This window comes from Miniopterus natalensis, chromosome 13 (genome assembly GCF_054644295.1).
Source record: "Miniopterus natalensis isolate mMinNat1 chromosome 13, mMinNat1.hap1, whole genome shotgun sequence".
Taxonomy (NCBI): domain Eukaryota; kingdom Metazoa; phylum Chordata; class Mammalia; order Chiroptera; family Miniopteridae; genus Miniopterus; species Miniopterus natalensis.
The window spans coordinates 16,584,876-16,611,472 of record NC_142093.1 but is presented as its reverse complement, the minus strand read 5'-3'; the positions used below and the strand labels follow the sequence as shown (position 1 = coordinate 16,611,472).

At 44.3% G+C, this 26,597-nt stretch overlaps 1 protein-coding gene across 2 annotated transcripts in view; it reads right to left on the bottom strand.

Annotated features, from left to right (window-relative positions):
* Positions 1-26,597, bottom strand: part of CRIM1 (cysteine rich transmembrane BMP regulator 1) — a 165,753-nt gene that overhangs the window by 126,159 nt on the left and 12,997 nt on the right. For both annotated transcript variants that reach the window (XM_087823471.1, XM_087823470.1), the window contains exon 2: positions 2,729-2,902. In XM_087823471.1, coding sequence (XP_087679597.1) covers positions 2,729-2,902 — 174 coding nt within the window. The remainder of the gene's footprint in view (positions 1-2,728; positions 2,903-26,597) is intronic.

Here is a 26,597-nt window from a genome sequence, read left to right as displayed (position 1 = left end):
TAGTTTTAAAGTCTCTCTTGACCCTAATTCCCCTAAAACAGCCACCCTGTTTTCCAGTTCCCACAGTATCTCAGAGTTTTCCCATTTCTGTTACCTGCCCCGTCGCTCTACGATTTCGGGTTAGGACGCCAGAATCACCTTTGTGCACTTTCACCCTTCCCCGTCTGCAGGACGACGCTGGAGGCTCTCCTGTAAGGACGGGGTGCGCACCTCCTCTCTGCTGTTTCCCCGCCACCCCTGGCCCAGTCTCTTCGGGCCGCATCGCAATAACCGGAGCAGCTCTCCCACAGCCCCGTGACGGCAGCCTCTCTTGCTAATCCGGTCCGCACCGCCCTCCCGGGCCCAGCCTGCCTGACGCGACGTCCCCACGCTCTGCTTCTCTCTGCTCGTCACCCACATGGCTTCCGGTAACTGACTACCAGGCGTAAGTGTGCTCCCTGCGTGACGATGAGGTCATTTCCCCATCTGGTCCCATCCTGCGCTCCACCTTTGCTTCCTATGAACTAGCAACATAAAACCTTGCTGGTTTACACTCGTTTCCCCAGCATCTTACATGTAAGTCACGCAAATCCCACTTCTACATTTTATTCTTCTGTTCGCATTGTTCCCCTTCCTGGAATCCATCACTATCCAAATTCTAAATTGTTCAGACTGCATCTCTTCCGTGGTACCTTAGTATGTAATTCCAGGTCACATTTTTTTGGCCTTAAGCTCCTAGAGCATTCAAAGTCTTCACTGCTATTAATGGCTGAACTTATACACAGTACCCTATTCTCCATGAATTCTTTCATATGCAATGCATACTTGAAAAAAAGTAGAGCTTTTTCTTTGACATTGTTTCTCAGGAAAGGGAAATCCCCTAATACTGACTTCTTACAGAACCTCAAATACTGCAGGGTGCTTTATTTTAAAAAACCAAGTACTATACGTAGAAGATATATTAACCTTAAGTGACCTCGACCAATCCTAATTCTGGATTATATAGAGGCCATCTGACAGAATCTGTTAACAAGGGGGAAAAAAAAAGGCACAGAAATTTAATCAGCTACAGTAATTATTCCTGACAGAATGATCTCAAAATTGGAAGTGCTGTATCTCGTAAACAGCTTTTTTAGAATCACTTTAAAATCAATAGGCTTAGTCTCCACGTTGTCAAGATCATAAATATACACCTAACTAATTAAAAGTGCGACAGTCCTAGTTTTATGTGAAAAGATACTGTGTTTTAGAACAAAACTTCCTGTGGTAACGTGGATTCAGAATCTGCTGCGTCTCAACAATTAGATGGTGTCGAAGACGAGGTGGCTCAGAGACAGGGCCAAAGGCGGCCTAAGCCAAGACAGTAAAGTGGATGCATCTGAAACATTTAAATACACTATAATGAAATGTAAGAATGGCAATAAGCAAACATCTAAATTGTTGTACTATTTTATATAATGTGGTCTTAAATATGTGTAACTAAATTAATTATTTCAATTGACATTTGGCCACTGCATCTACATCCCTGAAAGTTATATACGGAAGTTGGCAAAATCCCTTTTTGGCAGGAAATGGGAGTGGGAACAGCCATGAGGCAATAAAAATGACTTAGTTAACTGACTGTGTTGTCTCAAGTCAGATGTGACTGAAAAGACTTTCCAGGGTTACTCCTAGGCTTGTTAGTGACCCGCTGTGTGGAGCTCGGCTTTCCAATTTTCAAATTCAAGGACTAGACTAAATGTTATCTAAGACTCTCTGTGGTTCTAAAATTTTACATCTATTGTTTTCTACTATATTCTCTTTTAATGATTCAGCAGCACTGCTAAGTACAAAGAGATGCTATTTTAGAGGCCATTATAAAATTTCTTCTTTATTACCATTTAACATGACTTGGAAACTTAATGCCATTCAACTTCAGTCTACTCTAGAGGCCTTATGAGTTTGATTTTGGACCTTGAAAATCCTTGGTATTCCATTTCAGAATGGCATCATTTTAGAGATAAAAGGTATATTTAAGTGTCTCTTCAGTCCTTTTTCCCCAAGAGGAACCTGGAGCAGAGGGAGTTCAAGGACCAGCTGAGACCCAAGCCCAGGCCTCACCCCTTTGTGAATTCTGCCATGGCACCAAGCTCAGAGTATGGCACTTGTGATTACTGTAGTTATCAATTATAGTTGCAAGTCCTCAACCTTTTCTCTAGGTTTTATGCATGAATGTACAAAAGTGATGAGCCGTATTAGTGTATTTTTCTTATTTCCATGTGATTCCTGACTTCATGGCAAAACCAACCTAAGCCTTCCATCATTACCGCACAATTCTTCCCAACTCGTCTGAAGAGAGAGACTTTCCTGCCAGATGAGCTGCATTTCTAATTAGCACTCTCCTCATGGAGCATCTTCCCGTGGTAAATCAAGCAGAATGGACCAGGGGACAACAGATGCTGATCTCAAGCACACCACTTGTGAAAGCTCCATTCGGCAGAGGTGACCTAGGCAAGCTGGCACCAGGTACCCTGCTCACACCACCACAGCATTACCGTCCCACGGCTTCCAGGAAACACACACACACACACACACACACACACACGAGCGCACGCCCCATCACATCAGCACCTGGCCAACTTTATGCATCCTGTCCGGGATGACAAAAGCTATCAACCTCCGGGAGCTTGTCGTGGCCTTTTCAAGCTCAAATACTGTCTCTACAGGGTTCCACAACGCTAAGCTGACGACTGAGAAAATCAGTACTTACCTTGAATCCTCTTTAAAGCGGCAAAGCACATATCCTTCCTCGGAAACTCAAAGGGATTGTTGCAGGTCCGAACGGTGACACACTCGCACTTCCCATTGATTATATTGCAGCCAAAGACGAGGTTTTCTTTACAGGGTTCAAAACCAAGCAGCTGGTCATCGTCCCAGTTCTCATCTGCAAAACAATTACAAACCACATGATGTCTGCTTGTTAGCTTCCTTCGAAGGAAGGCCTGCTGGAAAGCAAAAATGTGTAAGGATGTCAAGATTAACATCTGATTTTCACACCTCAATTTACGGAAGGCAGTTTGGCTGCAATTTTACAAATGAACAAAACCTAACCTCTGAAGGAGACTGAAATATAGTCACACAAGTAGACAAAGGTTTGTGGTAAAAAACCACTATTTCTCTTATGTGTTATCATAATAACAACTGAGATTCCTTTAAGATTTTTCATTTTCAACACAGATTCCTGGATTTTTCCCATGTTCAGTTCAAATTATAGGGGTCACGTTAGTCAATCTACAAAATTATTCCCCAAAAGCCCTCAATTTCTTACTCTGTCTGGTAGAGACCAACTTTGGGTTTTAAATGGCTTTGAAACTTAACACCAAGGCAGCTAATAAACATTAAAAAACCAGAAACCAGCAAGAGGATACAATGGCCTAGATTCCCTCCAGTACATTTCAGTAAAGATGTTAACATCCATCACAAATCACAACCAAAGCCCCAAATAACAATAAAACAAAGGACTACAGCCTGGTGAGATGCTGAGGCAGTCAAATTCTGAACCCAAGACCAAATCAGCGCCCTGGTCATGGAATGGAATAGACTAGAGAGAGCAGGCCATTAAAACCAGCTTTCACGGGACCCAGATCACACGAATGACACAAAAATGACAGACCATAGACAGGCTCAATCCTTAATATTCCTCAGAGTTGAAACACCTCCTATAGGAAACCAGATTACTTCTCTATGAATCTCTGGGACATTACGTGGGTTTTTTCCCCTCTTAACGTTATCTTTATAATAGATACCTTATCTTACCTTAACTGGGTACTGGCTGTTAAATAACATGTTACTGATACCGTATCTGAAGAGAATTTTTTAAAGTGCTTCAATTTAAGATACCTTAAACCTGCTGCTCAAACAAAGGCAGGCAGAAAGCCATCTTAAGAATGTATTTTCTCGAAGACCGTGCAAATGAACGGCTATGACTTGTATGGGGCTTTTCCTTCTGATGACATCGACGACTTACTGGATAAGTTAGACAAAAGACTGTTTTCCTTCACATAATAAATAATTTTCTGGTCTTTGGAAGGATATCACTCATAATATAAAGAGCTGCAGCATGATTCTCTGAAAAGGGAGAACAGAAAACCACTTGTGTTTTAATTTCAGGAGATCAAGCTCACCTAAGATTCAAGTCTTAGCTCTTAGCAAAATGATTTTAGAAATATAAACATTTATTTTTAATGTTTTCCTACGTACTTGATCTTTAGAAATGACATATATATACATATATATATATGAAAAAAACATATACACACAAAGGTATATTCCTACCATCAAGACAACAATGAAATTAATGAATTACTCTGAATGGAAAACCAAAAAAGAATATGCTGAAACAATTCAACACCGAAAAGTGGGTGAAAATTTAGTCTTCGATTCTAATACAAAACAAAACAGCACATGTCTTATCTCTATATTTAATTGTGGACAAGCTATTAGTACCACCAGCCTCATCTAGTTCAGGGAAATTTGCAATGGAGGAATGTTTGTGACTGTGTATTTAAATTTGTAACTCAAATACAGTTCAACCCTAGGAACTTAAAAACTTGTAAGAAATTCAAGTAACATGTGAACCACTGAAAAACTGTATTTCTCCACTTTCCCACAGTCTGAGAAGAAAACCTTCATTACTATTTTTATAAATATGTGCAATTAACAACATATCACCAAACTGAGTGGATTCTGATGCAGATTTTTTCCACAATAAATATCCCTCCCCCCAGTATAACTGGAACTCCTAAAGACATCACTCCTGAACTACAACACCCTCAACCCAGGCGCCCAGCCACTCCTGTCCCTCCACCACCCACCATTCCCCACCCTGTCTGTCATCACACTCATCTTTCTCAAAAAACAAACCTGCTCAGTGGTGGTCTCAGTGGTTGCCAACAAGAAAAGGCCCAAACTTCTTACTGAATATAAGGTTCTTCATGACATCTTGTACCTACTTCTAAAGACTCTTCTTTCACCAATCCCTCACATGTCCTCATGCTCTGAGCTGAGATCCTCACCACAAACCATCAATAACTGCTTCCACACCTTTGCTCATGGAGTATCACCTGCCTAGGTACCTCCTTCTCTTCGGCTTCTGATAACTCCTATGCATCCTTCAAGACCCAGTTCAAAGGAGACCTTGTTTGAGAAGTCTTCTCCAACTATGAGCTTCTCCACCCTCCCTGCTCCCGCAAAAACCTGCATAGACCTTTCATCCTCATTGTAATAATTTTTACATTGAGTCAAATTCCCCTCCAGACAAAGAGTCCTCTCAAACAGCCAGGCCTTACCCAATTTTGAAGCCCCTTAACCCCAGGATTTAGTAGAGTGTCCAATATCTATCTATCTATCTATCTATCTATCTATCTATCTATCTATCTATCTATCTATCTAATCTATCACCTATCATCTCTCTATCCATCCAGCCATCCAGCCATCCATCATCTAGATTTTCATGTCACTGGTATGGTCAATGATATTGTCTATGCTTTTTTTAAATAGAAAACGTTTTGTTTAAAACATATGTCTGTGTGTGTGTGTGTGTGTGTGTGTGTATAAACATCACGAGAAAAATTATGTTTCAATATAAAGAATATGTTTGCACAATAAAAATCTTATTTAAAAAGCTTATTAGTAAAGCGTTAATGAGTCACACATTTTGAAGAAGTGCTTGGACATGTTTTGGCACTTTTCTCACAAGAAATCATCTACCATTAGTCTCTTTCCCAGGGCAGCTCTGACTCCAACCTCTTATCACCTGGCTGGCATCGACAGCCCTCCCAAGGAGTCCATTTCTGAGCCAATTTGTTTTCACTGCCAGATGCTTTCTGGGCCTCCCCACAGGAAGGCCCCTTTTCCTGAACGGGGGGCGGAATTAAAAGGCACCTGCCCCTAACGCTCTCCCCGCCGCCTCGCGGCCTTCTGCCTCGCTCCCAGCTGCTTGGTGGGAGTGACAGGCTGTCCCCAAGACGCACAGGCCGGCCTGACGGTCCCCTCAGGAAACGCCGTGGCCACTGTGTCCAGTCAGGAAGCATCTGACTCTGAAGCCAAAAATGCCTCATATGCTTTTACTGTCCTTGTTGAGAGGAACCTTTTCCATTCTGTGTCCCCATCTTAATCAATACTTTGTTTTCCTTCTTGGAAAACAGTTCCCTTGGCAACCACGACTTTATAGGATCAAACACAACCCGCTTCTGAGACAAACCCTTTTATGTCTTTCTATTACAGGACATTATACTTTAAAATCATTTCACAGCCAACCAGCAGAGATTTAAAGCGACGACGTAGCGAGGTTTGGTCATAGGAATGAAATCTGAGTGCAAAGGTGCTGCTGATGGCACTTGGGAAATCTGATGTTTTAAAATCTGTTTTTCCCAAGTAAATGCACACATACAATACACGGGTCGAGGTGCAGACGCTCGCTCGGACCTAGTTCCTGGTCTCTCCTTGGGCCGGTGGAGGTGGGGAGGCGGAAGGAGTCGAAAACCGGAGTCCTGCTCTTTCATTCGTGTGCAGCCCTTTCTTCCCGGCCCTCCCCACGTGCCGAGAATTCTCCCAGCCTGAAAGGTCGAGCCGCCGGAGATAACTCTGCAATTTTTTTTAAGTGTGTGTGCAACTTCCGCAAGATACCACATCAGGATGTTATTTTCTCTAAATAAAATGAGACAAACCTGATAATTTCACGGATGAATCAAAATCTGCGCGTGCCGCAATAGGTCCCAATATGTGAGTAGCGCAGTGAAGGGTCAGGGATATCTGGCTGCTAACCTGACATCGCCACTGGGCGCTAGGAGACGTCGGGACCATGGCGCCTCTCCCGGGAAGGCCACGGGCCTGGCACGCTGCGGCGCGGCGAAGCCACCCGTCCCTCCCTTCTCGTCCCGGGGAGCACACTCGGAAGGCGTGTCATCACCAAGGGCTGAAATTTAATAACTTGTACTGCTTTAATCGAGGGCATTCTTAAGGGAAGTTGATTTTTTATGTTTATTAGCTTGTCATTAGGATTTGCAGCAAGTGCCCGGCAGTGACAAAAGCCAGAAACAACGGGCAGTTTGGTGCCACAGCTTCTATACAGGCTAAGATGCCAGCCGTTTTAGCACCACCCGTGCACATGCGGGTACACAGAATAGAAGCGAGTAACGTTCAGTATGACTCTGGAATAGTTTCCACCTCATATGTTTGGGCTCCCCCAGGTGCTGTGACGCTCTGTGGCCCACACTTTGAGAACGGCTGCTCTACCACAAGAGCACGTCTTGTTGGTGTACCTGGGCCAATGCCAATAACAAAGGACACTCTGGGCACTGAATGATCACCTTAAAAAAAGGCTGATAAACTTGTTTAATTCCTTCCTTTAGTGCAAGAAACGGCTGCTCTAATGGCTGAACTTTCCACTACATTAAACTGTCCAGGGAGGTTGCAAGTAGGAATAAAAAGCCCAGAGGTATTTCCCTCTGTATTTAAAAATCATGAGGAAGAAAACGACTCTTGGATCTTATGTTTAATTCAGATGACAAAGGTCTCCATTAAAAGTGAGGCTCCGTGTCCCGAAGGAAGCAGCATGAGCTCAGGAGTGGGTACGGCTGCAAAGGATGGGCTGCCCAGGCTCCAGGTGCAGAACGCCATGTGTGGCTCACCTGAGTCACTATTATATTTACCCTGTGTACACACACAGGTTTTCTATAGGTTTTGAGTGAACTGCTCCAACCCTATTTTCTTTAGCAGCTCTTGTATCTTCAGAGTAGTGGATGATTTTGCAGAACGTGCCTTTTGCTTTCAGAGTGCACATGTGGTGCCAAAGCAAAAACACCTGCCCTTCCAACAGGCATATTCAGTCCCAACCTGGACGCGGTCTTTCTGCCCACAAAGTATGTTTCAACATCCATGACGACGCCTGAAATTTCTTCCTTCCATATGTGACATAAAAAATTGTAAGCGTCTTGTTAGAGAAGAGCTTCAATCCTGAGAGTAGGAAAGGGGGTGCTGAAGAAGGAAGAGGCATCTGGGAGCTTGTATGGAAACACATCCAACTCCAGACCTGGAAGCCCCAGTTCCAGGGGACATGCCCCGCTGTGCCCAGGAGCACCAGGACATAGCCATTCCTGGTCCTAGATTCCACCTCTCTGCCCTTCAAAGTATCTTTCCATCTGCTTGCTGGTGTCTGAAATTCCACTAACATGGAATAAAACGCATCGGGTATGACGGCACTTGCTGGACAAAGTGCTGTGTGTTCATGTGAAATACGACTTCCTGAAGGCAGAAGGCATTGATCTACTCAGAGCCTTACCTTTTTCTGCCCTGTATCTGCTTAGGTTAAAGGAGTTTTACTCCAAACCAAGGTATAGCCACACCCCATTATGTGGCAATCCACTCACCAGAAATATGCTATAGCAGACATTAAAAGGCAAGAAACAACTTCACGGTACACACTCAGAAGCTCACAGTAATGGAATTCTGCTGGCAGAGGAAAGGCTTCTGGGAATATATATCAAATTAATTCTCCAGCTGTGCACATATCCCTGTGCCTACAGTAAGATGCAAGTAGCTAATACTGGCATCTCTTTCCCTGCCAGCTTAGAAACTCCAGTGCAATGTAAAATCGCTGCTCCTACCTCCCCCAATTCCTGGCTGGCCCTTATCAGGCATTCAGTTCTGCTCAAGGAGGAATGCAATGCAGTGAGCTTTCCTTCTCTCTGCTTCCAGCTTAAGGCGGAGGCTCCAAAAGCTGGGGCTTCCCTCTCCCTCTCCCTCCTCTGCTGTAATCAGTGCAAAGCAGGAAAAGTGAATTGCAGTTATCAAAAACGATGCATGTTACAAAAACGTGTCTTACAGACATTGCCACAAAGTGAAACTATGTGGGGCATAGGTAACCATATCATACACCAGAATGGTCAAAGCCAGAATCTAAAACAATGGAAATACTAAAATATGCACACAAATATATTGCTTGAAGACTAACTCTTAAACTGATTCAAACCTCTAAATTATAACAAACAAGTATGACCACTGATTCACAGTTGATGTCCGAGTGGGGAACTCTCTGAAAAATAATACTGGTCCAATTTACTAAATCAACTTGCAGTAAAATATTAATGATTAGCAAATGTTCCATCACTGTCACTTTTTTCATGTACCTTAGCAATACAACTAACAGAGGAGGACCAGAGATGAACTCTAGGCCACAAATTCATTCATTCATCCCCTCTTTCAATCATTCACTCCTCAAACAGATATCTGACTGTCAACTGTATATCAAGAACCAAGCACGGTGCTAAGGGCTCAAGGCTCAAAGTACAGTCTTCTATCATTCTAAGCAAAGTCGTACCAAGCACATGAATGAAATGTTTCTAGGAATCCTGAAACACAGAAATCGGTTAAGTAAGAGATGGATAATTTCCTATTTGATAGCAGGAAGCTAGTGGGGAACAGAGAGGAGCTTAAGAGAACACAAGCAGTGTCTCCAAAAGCAAGGAATCCATGCGACAAGATGAGAGAGGAGAGCCGGGCACTACAGAACCCAACTCTCCTACTTCACAATTCTCCCTACATTAGGATCTACCCATCAATGTTAAATAGAAAGACAGACAGAAGTGGGGCAGGTCATTGAGAGGGCCCCGGCCCGGGACACCACAGAGCAGCCTTAAACAAGGCATTTGGCTCTTAAGGCTTCAATTTTTTCATTACTAAAAGAGGTGGAATGGATGATTCATGAGGTCCCTTTAGACTTTATCCTCATGTTTCCTTGTTTCTTGCACCTTTGTTGAAATTGTACAATGCTAACAATTTATTGGGCACAGTGTGAAAGAATCACATGCTTACTGTATTTGATAGGTATTAGACAGCTTAGGTAAATTTTTCCCGAGCCACAATTACTTTGACTGTACCCTATGGTTACCTTTCCTCTGCTTTGAGAATGGATCCCAAAATTTTTAAAGGAAAATCTCAGGCCTCCTCCCCTGGCCCGTGTCTGTGCAGTGGACTGGCCTTCTATGTAGGCGCATGTCATTAAGCAACACAGTCTTCTCTGAGCTTGAATATCCCTGAAAACATGTAACTCCATGTTTAACCAGCTTCCAAGAATGTTGGTTTTCAGTTATCGAATGTACTGCTGATTAAAAATGAGTATGTCTTAGTTGAGGGAAAAAGTATGTTGGAGAAGTGCAAATTGTTTCACATTTTCTCTCTTCATCTCGATATTCTAAAGCTACCCTTGAGTCAAGCCAGCATCCCTTAGGTACCTTCTTCGGAGCGTTTTCTTCTCCATCAGAGGTGTGTCAGTGTAAATAAATCCCAGGGACGGGTGTTATAAGAACAGCCCTATCAAACTTCTGAAGGATATGAAGTTGGGAAGCAACAGTCTATAAAACAAAGTCCAACATCTGGCCATCCACGTCTCTGGCATGGAATACAAAGCCTGTTTAGATTTGATCCCAACCCACTTGATCAACCACATCTCTCCCACTCCTCCCCTTACCCCAGTAATAATGACCACATGCTCCCGAAATGCTGAGCCGTGGCTCCAGGGCTTTGCCTAGAAAGCGTCCTCTCTTTCTCTGCTTTGAGAACTCCTGCTCAGTCTTTAATACTTTCTCCAGGTTTCATTCACCCTATGGGGACTAAATTAAGTTTTATCTCTTCTGCAGGATTCCTACTATCTATTAAAATCAGTCCACTTATGGCATCATAATGAAATAGCTCCTCTAATCTCTGCCACCAGAAGGTGGCTTCTTTGACGCGAAAGATTTAGAGTGACTCTTCTGTTTGCCACTGGGCTGTCACAGGGCTCAGCAAATAGTAACTTGGCAAAATCAATGCCCGCAGAAGGAATGAACAGAAACACGTCAGAGGACAAGGGGACTTGAATTTATACAAAGCAATCGGAATCTTTAAGTGCCAAACTTTTCCTAGAGAGTGAGTTTGGTGGTAAGGGGGACAAAAAGGCAATTACTCAGAAATAAGTGAATCACCTTTGGGTTTCAGTCTTCCTACTTATGAAATAGCACTACGAACTCACATTTTCTTTTAACCTCAACACTATACTAACCAACACTTTCGTGTGTCAATAAATATTTATGACATGTCCAAATAAGTGAACAAATATAATATTCCTTAACCATGGTAGATAAATAACTTAAATAATAAACTCTATTATCTCCCTTTCCACACTTTCGTCTATGGTAACCATAATCAATGTTACACAAGTTAATGCCTCTTGTGAGAAAGGGGACTTGTGGGTATGAATCACACATGGTGCCATTTTATAAATACGAATGTATGCTCCAACCTAAAATCTGCTCGTCAAACGGCCAGGGGCAAAACAGAGGACTAGACAGATACGAGTCTGCCTTTTTTCTAGACTGCACTCATCTAAAAGTGTGAACCACCACAGTGGAAAGCATAAAAGTGGCCAGAATTTCAAACAAGAAACAAATGAACACGGTGTTCTGAAACGAAGCACTTGGGAGGATGTAAGTTTTTCATTATACTAGCTGAACAGTTAGCACAGCTCATGAAGCACATTCTGCCCAAGACAAATTTCCTCGTAACAATGGCCATTTTAGGAAGCCACAATGTAAGGGCCAGAAATGATGCTGGGCGCTCTCCATAGGTTCACACACTTGGCTGAGGAGAGGAGCTAAGCAACGTCGGTCTGAATCCCAGAGACTGTCAGCCGGCACAGGCCGGGGGACCTGAACAGACAGGGAATCGAGGTCATCAAAGGGCTGGGCAAAATTTCAAGTTCAAGGGAGTCCAGACAACAGGAGCATCGGGGAAAAGAAGGAAGAAAAGGTAGGACAGGAGGAAGGAACACTGCTATTTTCCCATCTCACTGTGCGAAGCCCATCAAGAGTGACTGTGACCTAGACGCCCACAGCTGAGGGTCACTACCACAGGGGCAGGCGGAGGCCTCTCTCTGACACCTTCTGAGTTAAGACAAATGGATTAGAGAGACAAACGGAGCTGCGAGAGTACCTTTGGAAGTATCAGAAGAAAAGAAAAATCCAACAATATAAATGCAATCTCAGCTAGTCTATCATCCAGGAAACAAGGGCTTCTTTGTTAAGGTGACAATGCCTTCCTATACAGAAGAGCAACACTCCTGACTTTAAAGTGTACACTCCTCTGCAAGTAGCATTAAGAAATCTTTTCAGGAGGATAATTCTGTGAAACCGGTTAGCAGTTGTTTTGGAAGCAATGTTTTTACAAATCGACTTGACCACTGCCGTGAACTTTACCTTAATAATTTATCTGAATTCTTTGAAGTAAACCAAGTGGAAGATAAGGGTAATCAGGTTTCAACTGCAACAATTTTATTCCCAGTTGATCCTGACCACCGCCTCCAGTACTGTTCCACAAAGAAACCGCATCCTTAAACATCACGCCAAAACCCAAACCTTCACATTTTTCCGTGAAGTATGAGAATCTCTATGTTTGATCTTATTATTTATTCCTATCCAACCCCTGACTGTCCTGCGATCAGGTCCCAGCAACAGAGCACAATTTGCCAGCAATATTCAACGAACACGTTTTTGTGTGTGCACAATTTACAACTTCCTACTGTTTCTCAGTTTCATCAGAAGTGAAAGTATGATGTATATGTTCAGATCTTTTTTTTCCTTAAAACATCATTAAAATTCACATTGCTGCTAAATGTTTATGTAAGAAGTAGTGTTATAAATGAGAAATGAATATCAGAGAGACAACTGTGGTCTATTAAGAAACCATGTGGGTGGCACAGGGCTTGTCTGATATATTCATTTAAAGGCATCGAGTCCTTGAAATTCATCCTGGAAAGACTTTCCACCTAGAAGCAAATGTAAATCAGGCGAGGGTGACAAGCAGGACTCTGGCCTTGGGGTATGTCAAGAAATGAATATTAATATCTTGGGAGGACTTGATTTACACAGCAATGATTTAATCCGTAAGATTCATGTGAAACAGGCCATATAAAGTAAATAAAACAAGACCATAGAAAGACTAAGAAATTTTAAGAACATGTTTGAAATATACATTTGTGCACATTTCTCACACAACCCTCTACACCTAACAGACACTCAGCTCTGAGTCACTGAGCACTTTATAGTTTGGGGGTCTCAGCAATGACCATACTAACGGTATTAACACTATCTAAAAATTTTTAATGGCTCCTGCCTGTCTGGAGGGTCAAGTCTGACTCCTCAACTGATAAATTAGAAGGCCCCAGCTCACCTTCCAGTTACCTCCACTGCACAGATAGCAGCTCTTCCCTTCCAGGCCATGAAGCCTCAGGGCCTTGGCCATAGTGTACCCTCCACCTGGGACACCCTCCCCCAGGTATGTGCACAGTTCGCTCTCTCACTCCTTCAGGTATCTGATCAAATTCAACTTCTCAACAGGACTTTCCGTCACCGCTCTATTTAAAACTGCAAACCAGGCACCACTGTCCCTCCAGGCTGGTAGGGATTTTTGTCTCTGTTAGCCATTGCTACATCTTCTGCACCTGGAACAGGGCTTCGCACAGAGTAGGTCCTCCATAAACATTGACTGACTCAAGCAACTCCGTGAGTACATGGTGCATTTTCACCTCGACATGTCTTTGGTGATTCCATTTCCTCTTTGGAGGAAGGATCTTTCTTCCTCTGGAAATCTGCTACCATCTTACCGTGCCCCACTTAAATATTTTCTCCTCAAAGACATTTACTTGCTTTTCTGCCACCCACATCATTTCACTCATCCCAAGGTATCATGCTATTTATCTACAGCTGGATACTGAGCTTCTTGAGTATGGGAAGTTGTGCCTTCCTCATATCTGTAGCCACTGCATGCTGAGCTGTGTCGATGGCACATGGTGGACCCCAACCCCACTTACTGAATGGAAAAAAGGAACGGTAAACCAGAGCAGGTGACTGACCATTCTATGAACCTATTAATACTAGACTTTGTCTACTAATAATAGCGTATGAACAAAAAAGCAGCAGCCTGAAAGGTGTTCTGAGGGTGTCTAAGATTCAGGCTTGCTTAAGTGCTTCAATACTTATGCATTTATATTTGATATCTTTCTGGAATATTTAACATGCAAAAAAAAATTAAAACTGTATAGTAAGTCATGCCTCCAGGGACTTAGGAAGCAGGTACCTCTGGGTATTTTAAAACATCGCAGTGTCAAAGTTAAAGTTGATATATTTCTACATTTCAAATTAGAATACATGCATGCATAAACATAAACACAGAGAGAACATCTACTTGCGTCCAAAAGGAAACGTCAATAAAACCCAGGTGAATCACCAGTCCTTTTTCTATATGCCACAGCAACATGAATTCCCACATGCAGTTAGGTAGGTGGATTTTTTTTAAGATTACGGTTCTGCAATGTTACTCTATTCAAAGTTAGTCTTTATAGTGTAAAAGTCGTCATCAGAAAACCATTAGAAAAATAACACACAATTTGTGGCCAGAGATCTACCTCAAATCCTACCTGAAAGGTAAAAACTGCCTATTGTATTAGGTTCAATGTTTCAAGAACTAATTGTTTTTAGGATATAAAAGCAAATACCAAATGCAGACAATGCCCAAAGGATGCTCTGATCAAATCCATATCCCATTCAACAAACAATAAGGATCACCAATTTTCAAACGGTTAATACATACAGAGATATGTAGCTTTAAACTTACTTTAAGAATAGGCACTTAATGTGTTCTTTAATAATTCAGTTGTTTCAAACATCCAAATTTATAGACGATCAGTAGGTTCTCAGGCCATGATATATAAACACCTTGAGTAGACAGACACTGGCTTATTTACCCACTAGGCTTTGGCTGGTGGCTTTTGGAATCACTTAAGTGGAGAAAGGGGAGCCACATACCCTGGTCTGCAGGTCCAGTGAATGAGTCTAACAGCCAAGACACCTCCGCCTAGTACCAAGTCCACTATTCCCAGGGCTCTGTGAAATGTCATGTGAGAAAGGAGGAAGGGAGATTAGCACCCTCCCTTCAGGGAGGAAGTGACATGACATCTCATAATCCTTCAGGACAACCCTGGGCACCGGAAGAATCAACTTGACTCAGCGTGGAGGGATTCCAGCGGCAAAGGAAACCCAAACCCTTCAGGTGCGGAGACAGTCAGGATGTCTCTCCTTTTCAACAGGTGTTTCGGAAACACTCCGCCGCCTATGGTTTCTCTTCTTTTCCCGAGAGCACGAAATGTAATTTTAAACATCCCCCGTGAAGCTGGCTTGCCTTCCTGGCAAACCTCACGGGCAGTTTGGCATTAGTGTGGCCTGATCGTGGTTTCACAAGGGTTTGCGTGAGGTGGGTTCAGGATCCTGGCTCGGCCACAGGCTTTAACTGGGAGGAAGTTGAAGACAAGAAGGTCCCCTTTCCTGTGGAGGGGCAAGGAGCTGGTGGGGACATCACCCCGAGGCTTGGCCTTGCAGTTTTGGAAAATCTCTTTGAGGGAGGTCACTGACCTGAGCATGGCCCAGCGGTTCCACCACTGACAGAAAGAGAAAGGGACAGGCAAGTGTCCGCTGGCCTTGAACCTGAATGGGCAGGGCAGCCCTCTACAAACTGTCTCAGCACAACTATGCCTTGCCAAGGGTTAGCGTGTTTAAAAGCACTGGGGTCTCAAGTTGGGGTGCAAGTTTGTTTAGGAGGGTATTTCCCACCCTTTAATATATTTGGTTTCTAAAGTGACAAATGTGTCATCTGCACAGTGGCTGGGCACCCCTTGTTCCGCCTTCACCTTGACCACCCCCTACAATAGCTTCCTCGGCATTCTGGTCTGTTCCTCCCTGCTTCTGAATTCCTTTCCTCCTCACCCCAGCTGCCCTGACAGCTCACCCCCTGGGGGACGGCTCTGCCAGAGGCCCTACCCATGAAACCGCCTGCTTGTCTGCCAGCCCAGTGCCCCACCCCCATTTTCCCACCTGGTCTCCCATGTGGTGGGTGTCAGCTGGGCCTACTCGGGAGGTCACACTGCTCGGCACTTCCTTTCCCTCCATCCCACCCCAAGGCCATGGGGCACTCCTCCCCCCTCCCTTAAGTCCTTCCTGTTTCCCAGGCCAGGTCCATCCAGGACACTCCACTGCCAGGGGTCAGAGTGCTACATTCCAGTGGCTTCACACCCCCACGGGGAGGGCCCCGGCTTCCTGCGTGGGGGGTGAGGTGGGGCAAGGAGGCAGGCAGGGAGGTAGGGAGGGGAAAGTCCAGCAGAGGCCGATGCGGTCTGCTGTGCTCCACGCTCTGGGACCAAGGTCATGGGGCAGGGAGGACAACAGGGGCCCCAAGAGCTCCCTCCAGGGTGGGCAAGAGTAAGCAAGCCCCTCCATCGCTTCGGGTTCAAAAGAAAGAAGAGGCCACCACTGCAGGGACAGCAGAAACTAAAAAGCCTGAGAGAACACGACATGCTGCTACGACCTCGTTTCCCTAATCTGTAAAACGAGGGGCTGGCCTGGGGATGATTCTTCGAGGGCCCTTTCAACTCTGTGATTCTGATTCCTGTATAGCCACAGTGCTGTGACCGCAGGCGCTGTCAAGGCCTGATTATTTCTGGCTGACACGGAAAGCCACCTTCACTCAGAGGGCAAGCCAACTTCCTTAGCCTCCCGGAGCAAAACCCTCCTCTCCCAGGTTGGAATCCGCTGCCTCTCCGGGATCTCCGTGTCCTTCCTCCCGGCCCCTCGCAGGCCTCCCATCAAGCCCCGCTCGTAGGGCCCCAAGGCTCCTACAGTCAGGCTCCAGGAAGCGCATTCCATCGAGGTGGTCACCCTCCGGACTGAAGGGCCACGACCTGTTGGGACTTGACAACTCAGGCCCCACCTGGACCCAAGGGAGGCGCCGGGAGGATCATGACACAGAGCCCAGTGCCTGATGCCTCAAACACAGAAGGTCCACTCCACGGGACAGAACGTGGGAACGAGGAGCTGGAGCCCAAACTGGCCACTGGGTCAACAGGTGGCACCTGCCTGGGCGTGGCACCTCCTGCCCCCCCCCCCCAGGATAGTCAAGGTGACTGTCCATTCCTGAAGGACGGAGGAGTGGGAGAACCTGGCCGCACTGGGCTGGCACGCGGCCAGCCTGAGACAGGAGTCAGCCTGCCCGCCAGCTGCCTGACTGATGGCACTGGAATGTGCGACGGAAGGGAGAGAGATCTGGAGACGGAGGGGGCAGAGGAAGACAAGCCGCTCAGCGCCACCACTCTCGTGTCAGGCAAAGTCACAAAGAGCACAACGTTAGCCTAGTTCTGCCTCTACGTGAGTGGCTCTGGAGAAAATGCCCTGAGGGGTCAAAACCCACCAACTGTACTCCCATAACTGTCTTTTTCCTGTTTTAGAACCAACCACTGCTTCTTACAAATCCCTGCGAGTAAAGTCTAATGGCAAAGACGAAATCTGTAGATAAGATAAAATGATTCTACAGAAAGGTATGCTGATGTAGAGCCATCCCATTTGAAGCTGTCCCCTTTACCGAAAAAAGAGCCCGATGCATTTTCCCCACCTTCCTGTCCAGCCAGGATTCAACACAGAACATTCCCTTTATTTACTAGTGAGAGAATATGTGCCCTGTGTGGCCAATCACCTGGAACTAGCCAGGACTTGGACTCCCCCCACGTCCATCCCGCCTTTCCCAGGAAAGCGGCTCCCGTCCCACCGAGCAGGACGGGCAAGGGCTGTCTGCGCTGTGCCCTGCGGCAGCTCTTCCTCCGACAAAGGCCAGGCTTTCAACGGGCCGCTTCCATTCGGGCGAGAGACGCAAAGAAGATGGGTGGCAACTGTCTTCTCTTCTTATAAACGAGGAACATTGTGAAATGATCTCGCCACGCAAGAATCATACTGCACTCGTTTGCACTGAAATCAGTTTATTTATTCTTTTAAATAAAAAGCTAGGGTAAATTGTGTTTGAATGAGTATGTGTGTATGTCTGTTTAAAGTTCTTTCAATTTCTCCACAGAAAGAGGACTGCTACTATTGTTGCGATCCTCTTAGGTAAATCATTTCTTGAATCAGTGAATATTTTTTAGAATGAAAAGCAGCACTTGCAAAGGACTTAATACTCTTGTCACTTCTGTAAAGCCCTATTTCCTAAACTGTTATCTCAGGAACTGGGTGAAAGAGCAGAAGGATATATATTCAGTCCTTGCCACGTGAAGTTTTATCCACATAAATTTTTTAAACTAACTTTCTTAATTTAAAAAAGCAATGGCTTCCCTCCTTCTGTTAGAGCTGGGACCTTCATCCTGAGTACGGTACCTCAACAAAGATGAGGGGTGGCACCCTTTCCCCACCACCTCACCTGGGCAATTTGGGGACCACTTGTTCTTTTCATGTTAGATGAGCAGCAACTCTGAGAAGCGCCCTCAAATTCAATGCCCCACAGCAAGAGAGAAATAATCATAGGTGGCACCTGCCTAGGGGGAAACTCACGAACAAAACTTCCTCATAAGCACCTTCCAGTCACCAGTGTGATATGGGGGGGGGGGGAGTCCCATGATTTACTTATTAACTTAAAGTATTATTTACTGAGCAACTACTACTTGCATGGCCCCATGCTAGGCAGAGTGGGCTACAAAGCAGCAAAAACATATTCCATTAAAGAGCATATTCCATTAAAGACCATCCCCCAACTTAAAAGCAAGCATTAAGTTAGAAAGGAGAGTGAACCCATCAAGAAAGGGCGGAGCCAGGTCAATATCATCAAACATGCTGGAGCTTGACATGTTGCAGTAACAATGCTCACTGGTAATAAAGCTCCTGATTAAGCTCTTTTGCCCTTTCAAAATCACCTTGGGAGCCAGTGAGCATTCATCAAACTTCAGACACATGAGGCATGTTAGGTCTGTTGAACAATCATAGGCACCCAGTGACTGAGGTTGAATATGGAGCATCCTACTGCCCCGCCCCCCCAACCGAGGGGTAAATGTCCTGCCTACAATGCTATCCCGCAACCAAGAGATGGTAAGAGATGGGGAAATCCTTTTTCCACCTTCTGAATTATTACTCTTATTCCACAAAACATTTAATGAGGACCCATTATGTATAAACTATAGGTATTCAACGCTGAGGTACAAAGATACAGTAACAACTAACACTGGCATGTGCTTCCAGCAGTTTACATTTACTTAGTTATTCCTTACAGCAACCCTCCGAGGTAGATACTATCATTAATCCCATTTTACAGATCGAAACTGCACACAGGGGTCAAGTAGCCTGGCCAGGAGAACGCACAGGGCAGGCAGTTCGCTAGCTGGACTATGACCAGACTTCGGAGCCAGAACTTTCACTAGTGCACAATATCACTAGTGCACATAAAATGTGGTTTCTCCTTAAGGAGCTTACCATCATCAACATTCCTCCCGAGGGAGTGATATCCTCTGGGAGGTTTTTCTTGAGATTGCATCCCTAACACTCCCTGAAATGTAAGCAACGTGTGCTAGCTGTACAGGCGGGAAAAAGCCCCAATGTGTGCCAGCCATCGGATGGGTAAGAAGCCTCAAGACTAGAGTGACTCAGGTCTGGGGAGCAGGGCCAGTGCTGGGAGCGACTAGCGCCACAGGGGAAGGCAGGCAGGTGAGCAGAGCAGTGGACGGGCTCTCTCGGCATGTCCCCAAGCTGCTGACAGCAGATGGCACCTGAGTGCAGGGCTGGGGTTGACCAGGGCAGCTGCTGGATGTGGGCCCTCCTCGACCCACGAGGGTGGATGCGGGGAAGGGATTCAGACCGTGGCCAGGGGAAGTCAGTGACCAACCAAGAGACAGACAGGAGACTCGGGGCCAGGGGCTCGGAGCAGCTGCCCTTGCTGTCTTGGTGCCCTGGTGATGGTGATGCCGCAAACCCCACATCCCACAACTCCGGCCCTAAACGCGATGTGCTTCGAGTTATTTACACAACTGTCTTTTCCCAAGATGCTTGTTTTTAGTTTTTTTTAAATGAATTCTCCTGGCGGGCCAGAAAGTTATTTGACTACAAATTCAGAAAGGAAGGGACTAAAGTGGTGGTGGTCGGTACATTGGGGGGACCTTGGCGACACCCATTAAATGAGATCCAGACGGTGAGCGGCGCCCCTTGGAAGCACGGACTCCCAGAGGTAGAAGCGTGAAGCTGCTATAAACAAATCCATCCACAAACAAATCCATCCAGCGTTTACCCCTGGCGAGGCCCTCTGAGTCTGCGACCTCCCTCAAACTATATTTATGCCTTCCCCACCGTCTCACATCTCAACAGCCAGAAATAAACCCAGGGCTCTCAGACCCCAGCCTCTCCCCTCCCCTCTCATCGAGCTGGCCAAGCTCCAGGGCTCTGTAAGCGAGGACACGCAGCCCAGCGACACTGTGCCAGCCCTCTCCTACCGCTGGAGCGCCCTCCCCAGCCCCGAGGCCCCGCTCTCCACCCCAAGCCAACCTCAGTCAGTATCCACTGACGGACACATTCAGAATCACACTGTCAAGAAGCTTCTGATTGATAATCAAGACCAACTAATTAATGATGAACAACTGTTTGGTATTGGAGACAATGTCTTGATTACCACCTTTAAAATAAAGTTTTATAAATGGTTACAACAAGAGGCATATGCCAAATGCAAGGCCAGAGCCTAGGAGAGTCCCAGGCTCCCTCCCACTCCACAAACCTTTCCTCAAGAGTGGTCAGCTTTCCCACGCCTTTTCATTCACCCCAGAGACACAATTTCAGCACATATATTTTGGGGGTGGTGGTGCATGTCAGAGATTTGCTTAGTATTGTTGAATATAAATATCTATTAAACTCCGTGCTTTAATTTTTAAACAAACTTTACACACTTGCTGGCTTTAGTTAACGTTACTATCCCATGATATAACTACAGTTCCACAAACATCCATGGTTAAACTATTAAATGTGATGTGATTTCACCTTCAAATTTTCCAGTTCAAAGTACGCTTCTTTATCTTAAATCTATACGTTGGCCCAAAAAGCATTTGTTAAATTCCAGTTGTGCACACACGATCACTTTGCTAGATGCTGTGGCTTACAGGAGGCAGTACAGGCACTGTCTCCAACAAACAAGCAGCCAGGTAAAGGGCCTGTGTCTTCTGGATTGAATGTTTTCATTGGTAGGTATCATCCATGATTTATAAATTCCCAAAGATTTATAACTCAGAAACAGTAATTTAATATTAAAGAAGTAATCAAAGTTTTGTCTTTCTTTTGATAAACCAAAAAAGCACTCAAAATGTATATAAAATATATCTGAAGCCTGGCGATTTCATTTTGCATACTGCGTGCACAACTGGTTTTGAGTGAGAACTTGTATTTTAAAATAAAGATTACAGAATAAAGAATCTGAAATATTACAACAGATGCTATATAAACCTTTTGAATGTGAAGCCAGTATCTGAGTTGTAAAAACTACTTATGAATATATCAGCCAATAATAATACAAGGAAAAAAATGTCTTTTTTCCCCTCACAGAATTTCAACAAACTTAACCCCGAAAATGATCCAAGTTTTTCCAAATTTTATGTATGTGCTGCTGGATGACTCCTAGGCCTCTGGTTTTCATTTATAAAATGGTGGAAGTGGAAAACTGTTTTAAATCCTCAGATAAAATCCTTGGTAATAAGAGCATATGTCACCTGCATGCAAAGCACAAAGGTTGCAAATGAATCTTCAAGTTAATAAGTCATCCCTATTTAGGAAGCAGTTAATTATGCCCATTTTTCATACTAAATCAACATTTGCAATCCAATAATACACTACAAAAAAAGCAACAGAATTAAAACCTGTGTACCCAGTGGGCTAGCTATGTGCACAAAGCCCACAAAGCCTTACTTAACTGAGAAAAAGATTAAAAAAAGCTTCAATGTCCTTAGAATCAAAACAGTCCTGGTGATAGCAAGGATATAAGACAAATTAATGAAGGGCCACAGTTCTCATGCCACAGCCCCAAGCACAAAGGACTTGATGTTCAGGTAGAGATGGTGAGATTCTTAGTAAGGGGAGAGGAGACAGTCGTGGTCATCTGCTTGGCGAGCCTCGGCGCTCAGGAAAACAAATTAAATTACAGAGCATTTTCTCTTAAATTCACCTGGAATGACACCCCCCATCCCCCACCCTTCTTGCCTTTTGCACAGTCCTGAAAGGAAGGGCGGAAAGGAGATAAGAGTTGAAATATGCAGTCCAGTACACCTCCATTCATCAGCCTGAGTTATAATAATGAAGACTATGTAGCAACAGAGGAAAATGCATTTGATATCATTTTAAGCACAAAAAAGCAAGATACAAGAGGTATGATAAATAAAATATGTGTAGAGAGGACAACTATCAGAGTATGTACAATACAAAAAAACAAAACTAGTTCTTGTGTTTGGAACAAGAGCATTTTGGATCACAGTTTTGTTTCTCTATTTCCCAAACTGTCTAGTCAAGTTACGTTGCCTTTATAACAGTTTTTGTAAAAAGAAGGTAGAGGCCCTAAAACTTTCCCATGGCACACATAGCTAGTTATGGGAAATAAGATGTTCAAGAAATAAAACGGAGAGAGAATTCAAGCACCACCTTTTGGAGTGACCATTAAAGGGACCTGGGTGGGTCTCTTTTGACAAGGCAGGGCCCTTTCCCGCATGCAGCCAAGCTCCAAGAATCTTTGGGTTTGGAAGGTTGAAGCATTTCTGTATCAATTCTTTTCTGACGGTGCACCTTTCTCAGCACAAGGCATGGGCAGGACACCCACAACTATAAGCCTGATGCAGTACCTTACAGAAGAGAAGAAACAGGACGGAGATGCCCACAGCTTTATGCAAGCCACTTAGGAGACAATCTCCATGTATTTATTTATACCAATAAAGTAGTGATGGCCAGAGACACACATTTTTTTTCCTTTTGGCATTCACAGAACCTAACAGCTCCAATTAGAAGAGAGGCCTATCATGGAAGGATGGACATAGGCTCTCAGGGCAAGAACGTGGGTCCTGTGAGGATTTTTTTTGCGCGCTGCATACATGAACGTGTGCAGATGCACACATCACATGATTTATAAAGTGTGCACAGCTGTCCACTGTAATGACATAGTTTTCCACTATAATGAAAGACAGACAGAAAGAAAATGTCTATGTTTCCATTAACTAAATCACACACAGACTCGGGGACGCCTTTCCACTGCATTCTGCCAGTCCACTCGCTCCCCTGCAAGGCTTTCCCCAGGTCACGGGCGACTTTGTTTCCATCCCTCAGGGAGCTCCATCTGCTTGCTTTCTCGAACAAACGTGACCCTTTGTGACCCTGCCTCCCCAAGCGCTGCCTCTGGGCCCAGCCGTAGGCATGACAGGATCTTCGAAGGCAGGTTCCAGAAATGCATTTCCCCCAAACAGCTCTGAGAGGTTCTTTTTGGGACTCAGGGACACTTGGCAATCTCTAGCCGAAAACGGTTCTTGGTGGCTGCACTTCGCACCCACTCCTCTGGTTCTCGCCTGCCAGGAAATCTACTTTTCAGTTACAAGCACTGTTTACCTTGGCTGTCATCCTGAGGGGCACTCCCTCCTTCAAGTGTGTTTCCCAGTCCTCTGCCTCCATTCATTTATTTTATTAAAGACCTAAGGTAACTGTGCTATATTCCAGCAGCAAGAACAGCTCTGGGTCCTTCCACTGGTGCCTTCAATTAACTGAGGAATCACAGGTTCTGACATACACACATCTCTGACTTGGGCAGTAGCCAACGTCAAGTTCAATACTCCTGCTGATAAAGTCTTAGAGAGGGCAGCACTCCAAGAACATACTTGCTCCCAGGTCTGGGTGCTGGCTTTTAAGCTTTCAATACTCAGGAAGCCCCGCAAAAGTTTTAAATAGTTATAGGAAAATCAACAGCAGACCCTCAAATTACCTTGCAGTCTTCACTTACCATGGCATTATAAAGAAGAACTCTTGCCCTCGCTCAGTAGCTCAGTCCATAAGAACAGCGTCCCAGTACCCCAAGGTTGTGGGTTCAATCCCGGTCAGGGCACATACAAGAATCAACCAATGAATGCATAAATAAGTGGAACAACAAATCGATGTTTCTTTCTCCCTCCCCACCACCTTAAAAAACACACACACACAAAAACACTCAGCCTTGACTTTACTAAGCCATCAGTTCCAGCCTGCCCTCCCCCCTCATCCCAAAAGGCTCTAAAGCAGCTTACTGCAAAGCCACCAACCATGACAATAACGTTATGAACAATTATCAAGTGTGAGTTGAGCATCTTAAATATGGAAAAGATGAAGATGCTTTAAGCAGAGACATTGAAACTAAGAAAATGGGTCTCTCTGGGCACATTCGCTAGTGATAAAAAGGTATAATATAGGTGCCCGAGTATCTATCAGGATAATTGTGTATATGTGTCTATGACCCTGCATATTTTTATCGTGGCCAAACCTCTCTTCTTTAGTAGTTGAAATATTAGTGCCAAATGGATCACCAAAGGTTGTAATTTGCTGTTGTATCCTTAAGTGTCTAAAGTCTTACTGCCTTAATTTGTAAACCACCTTAAGACCTTTAGAAAGTAAACAAACAAACCAAAAGAGTTCATGACTGCTGGCTGAAGGAAAAACAACTTCACACTGCTAAATAACAAGTTGGGACTCCAGCCATGAGTCATCAAGAATTCCTCAGTCCCTGAAGTCATAGGGTTTGGAATAAATCCAAATGGGATTTTGCTTTTAAAAATTCCTTATATTGCATTCCTATGGACTTCCTGTTCAAACCATTGTGAGGCACTTTTAATACTCACAGCCACTAGTTTCCACCCTTCTGTTGTGGGTTTAGTATTTCCTTTCCCAAAGAAATTGCTGAGGACATTTGGAGATCACCTGGAGCAGTAAATAGGTTGTCATTCATTGGCATGGCACTAAAAATTCAATACACGTCTGTTGTAAACTAAACTCCCTCCTGGTCAGTTAACATACATGTTTAAGACCCAATCCTGGATTTTCTGAAAATGTAAGTCTGTTTTATTATAATCAATATTCACATGGCCATCTGAAGTGTGTCTATAAAAGAATTCATAATTGTTTATCAGTTGTTTACAAGCAGCTGATCACCATAGCATCTCAAAGGCTCAGTGCACTAGATCCCTGGTGGTCAAAAGGTTCTAAGCAGGCAACCACCCACGAGGAAAATTCTTACAAGCTGAATGAAAGATGACACCTTTATGACAAACTGGCAAGAAGAAAAGTCCTCACAAGTAAGAAAAAATACCTTTAAATAGTTGCCAAAATAAATACAGCTGAAACGAAACCATCAGAGCAAAATTGGAAAAATAACTTCCAAGAAGGATTCTGAGTAGGGGAGAGGAAGGGGACATGGGGCCCGGTTAAGCAGCTTTGAGTTTCCTTCTACAATAACAGGACTTCTCACTGGCATTCTCTCCTCAGGTACTGTTGTTGGTTTCAGTTTCCACAAAGCAAACCCAACAGTTCAGATGGAAAAGTTTTTGTATAATATCTTGGATGACCTTGAATCTAGATTTAGTCAACAAATGCGCATTGAGGTCTTCCTGTGTGCCAAGCACTAGAATAACACACAATCCTGGCACCGGGGTGGATCACAACGAGGCAGGGGTTCAGAAATGTGAACTCTCACACAGAGTGAAAAGTGCTACAACAAGGGGGGGAGAAAGTGCTATTTGTGGGCACCGGGGGATGGGTGTGGGTGGGATGGCATTATTTTTTGCTGGGCAGAGCAGGGCAGGAAGGCTTCACAAAGGATCCAGCATAAATGGTAAGGTTTGAAGGACTGAGAACACATTTGGACGGATGTTAAGATAACTTCGGGAATCTGAAAGCCGACACCACACCCATCTTCCAGTTGCTGGCTTTGCCCCCACACCTTTGGTTGCAACAGATATTGGACAGTATGTGTCGAATGTACCTCCTAATTTTCTGAGTTCTCAAAGGGACACTGTCTAAGACAAACTTGAAATAAAGCTGGAAAACCTAAACCTCAGGAGAACAGTCAGGTACTGGATTTAGGAGTCTCATTTCCCCTTACCTGTGGGCTTTTGTAATAGCATGCAAATTACTGAGGCTCTGGGGGAAGTTAAATGCTTATTATACTAAGGTTATTTATTTTTTTTTACAGTAAAGTTGGAATCATTATGCATATGAAATATATCCTTTCTAAAGAAAAAGGTCACTGTTCCTCTTTACTGGCAGTCAGCCCCTATGTTTTCTCTCTCTGTGTAGCTCCTAATACCTTTTACTTTTCCATTCTCTCAAGAAATAGTATCGCCCAAGCATTTCCGACTCAAGGGCATATGCTTACATATTCACACACAGTTTAAAAAATATAATACACGGACTATTTTCAGTGCCAAATGTAGCTGTAATTATATATTTCTTTTGGACAAGTTTTATGTTATTGAAGCATGTAAATACTTTATCTCCCTCAAGTTTTCCAGAACTCTATTGGCAGGGAATCTTTTTTCTTTTTCTTTCCAAAGCACTGAATATACTTTCCTGAACACGTAGTTAATAAACCTGGCTGCTGAGGACTCACCTTTTCCCCAACATAGTCTTTGAAAATAATTTAATCTCCTTCCAACAACAACAAAAAAACACGCCTAGCTTCTTTTATTTTGCTTATTTCCCTACAGAGGTATTCCA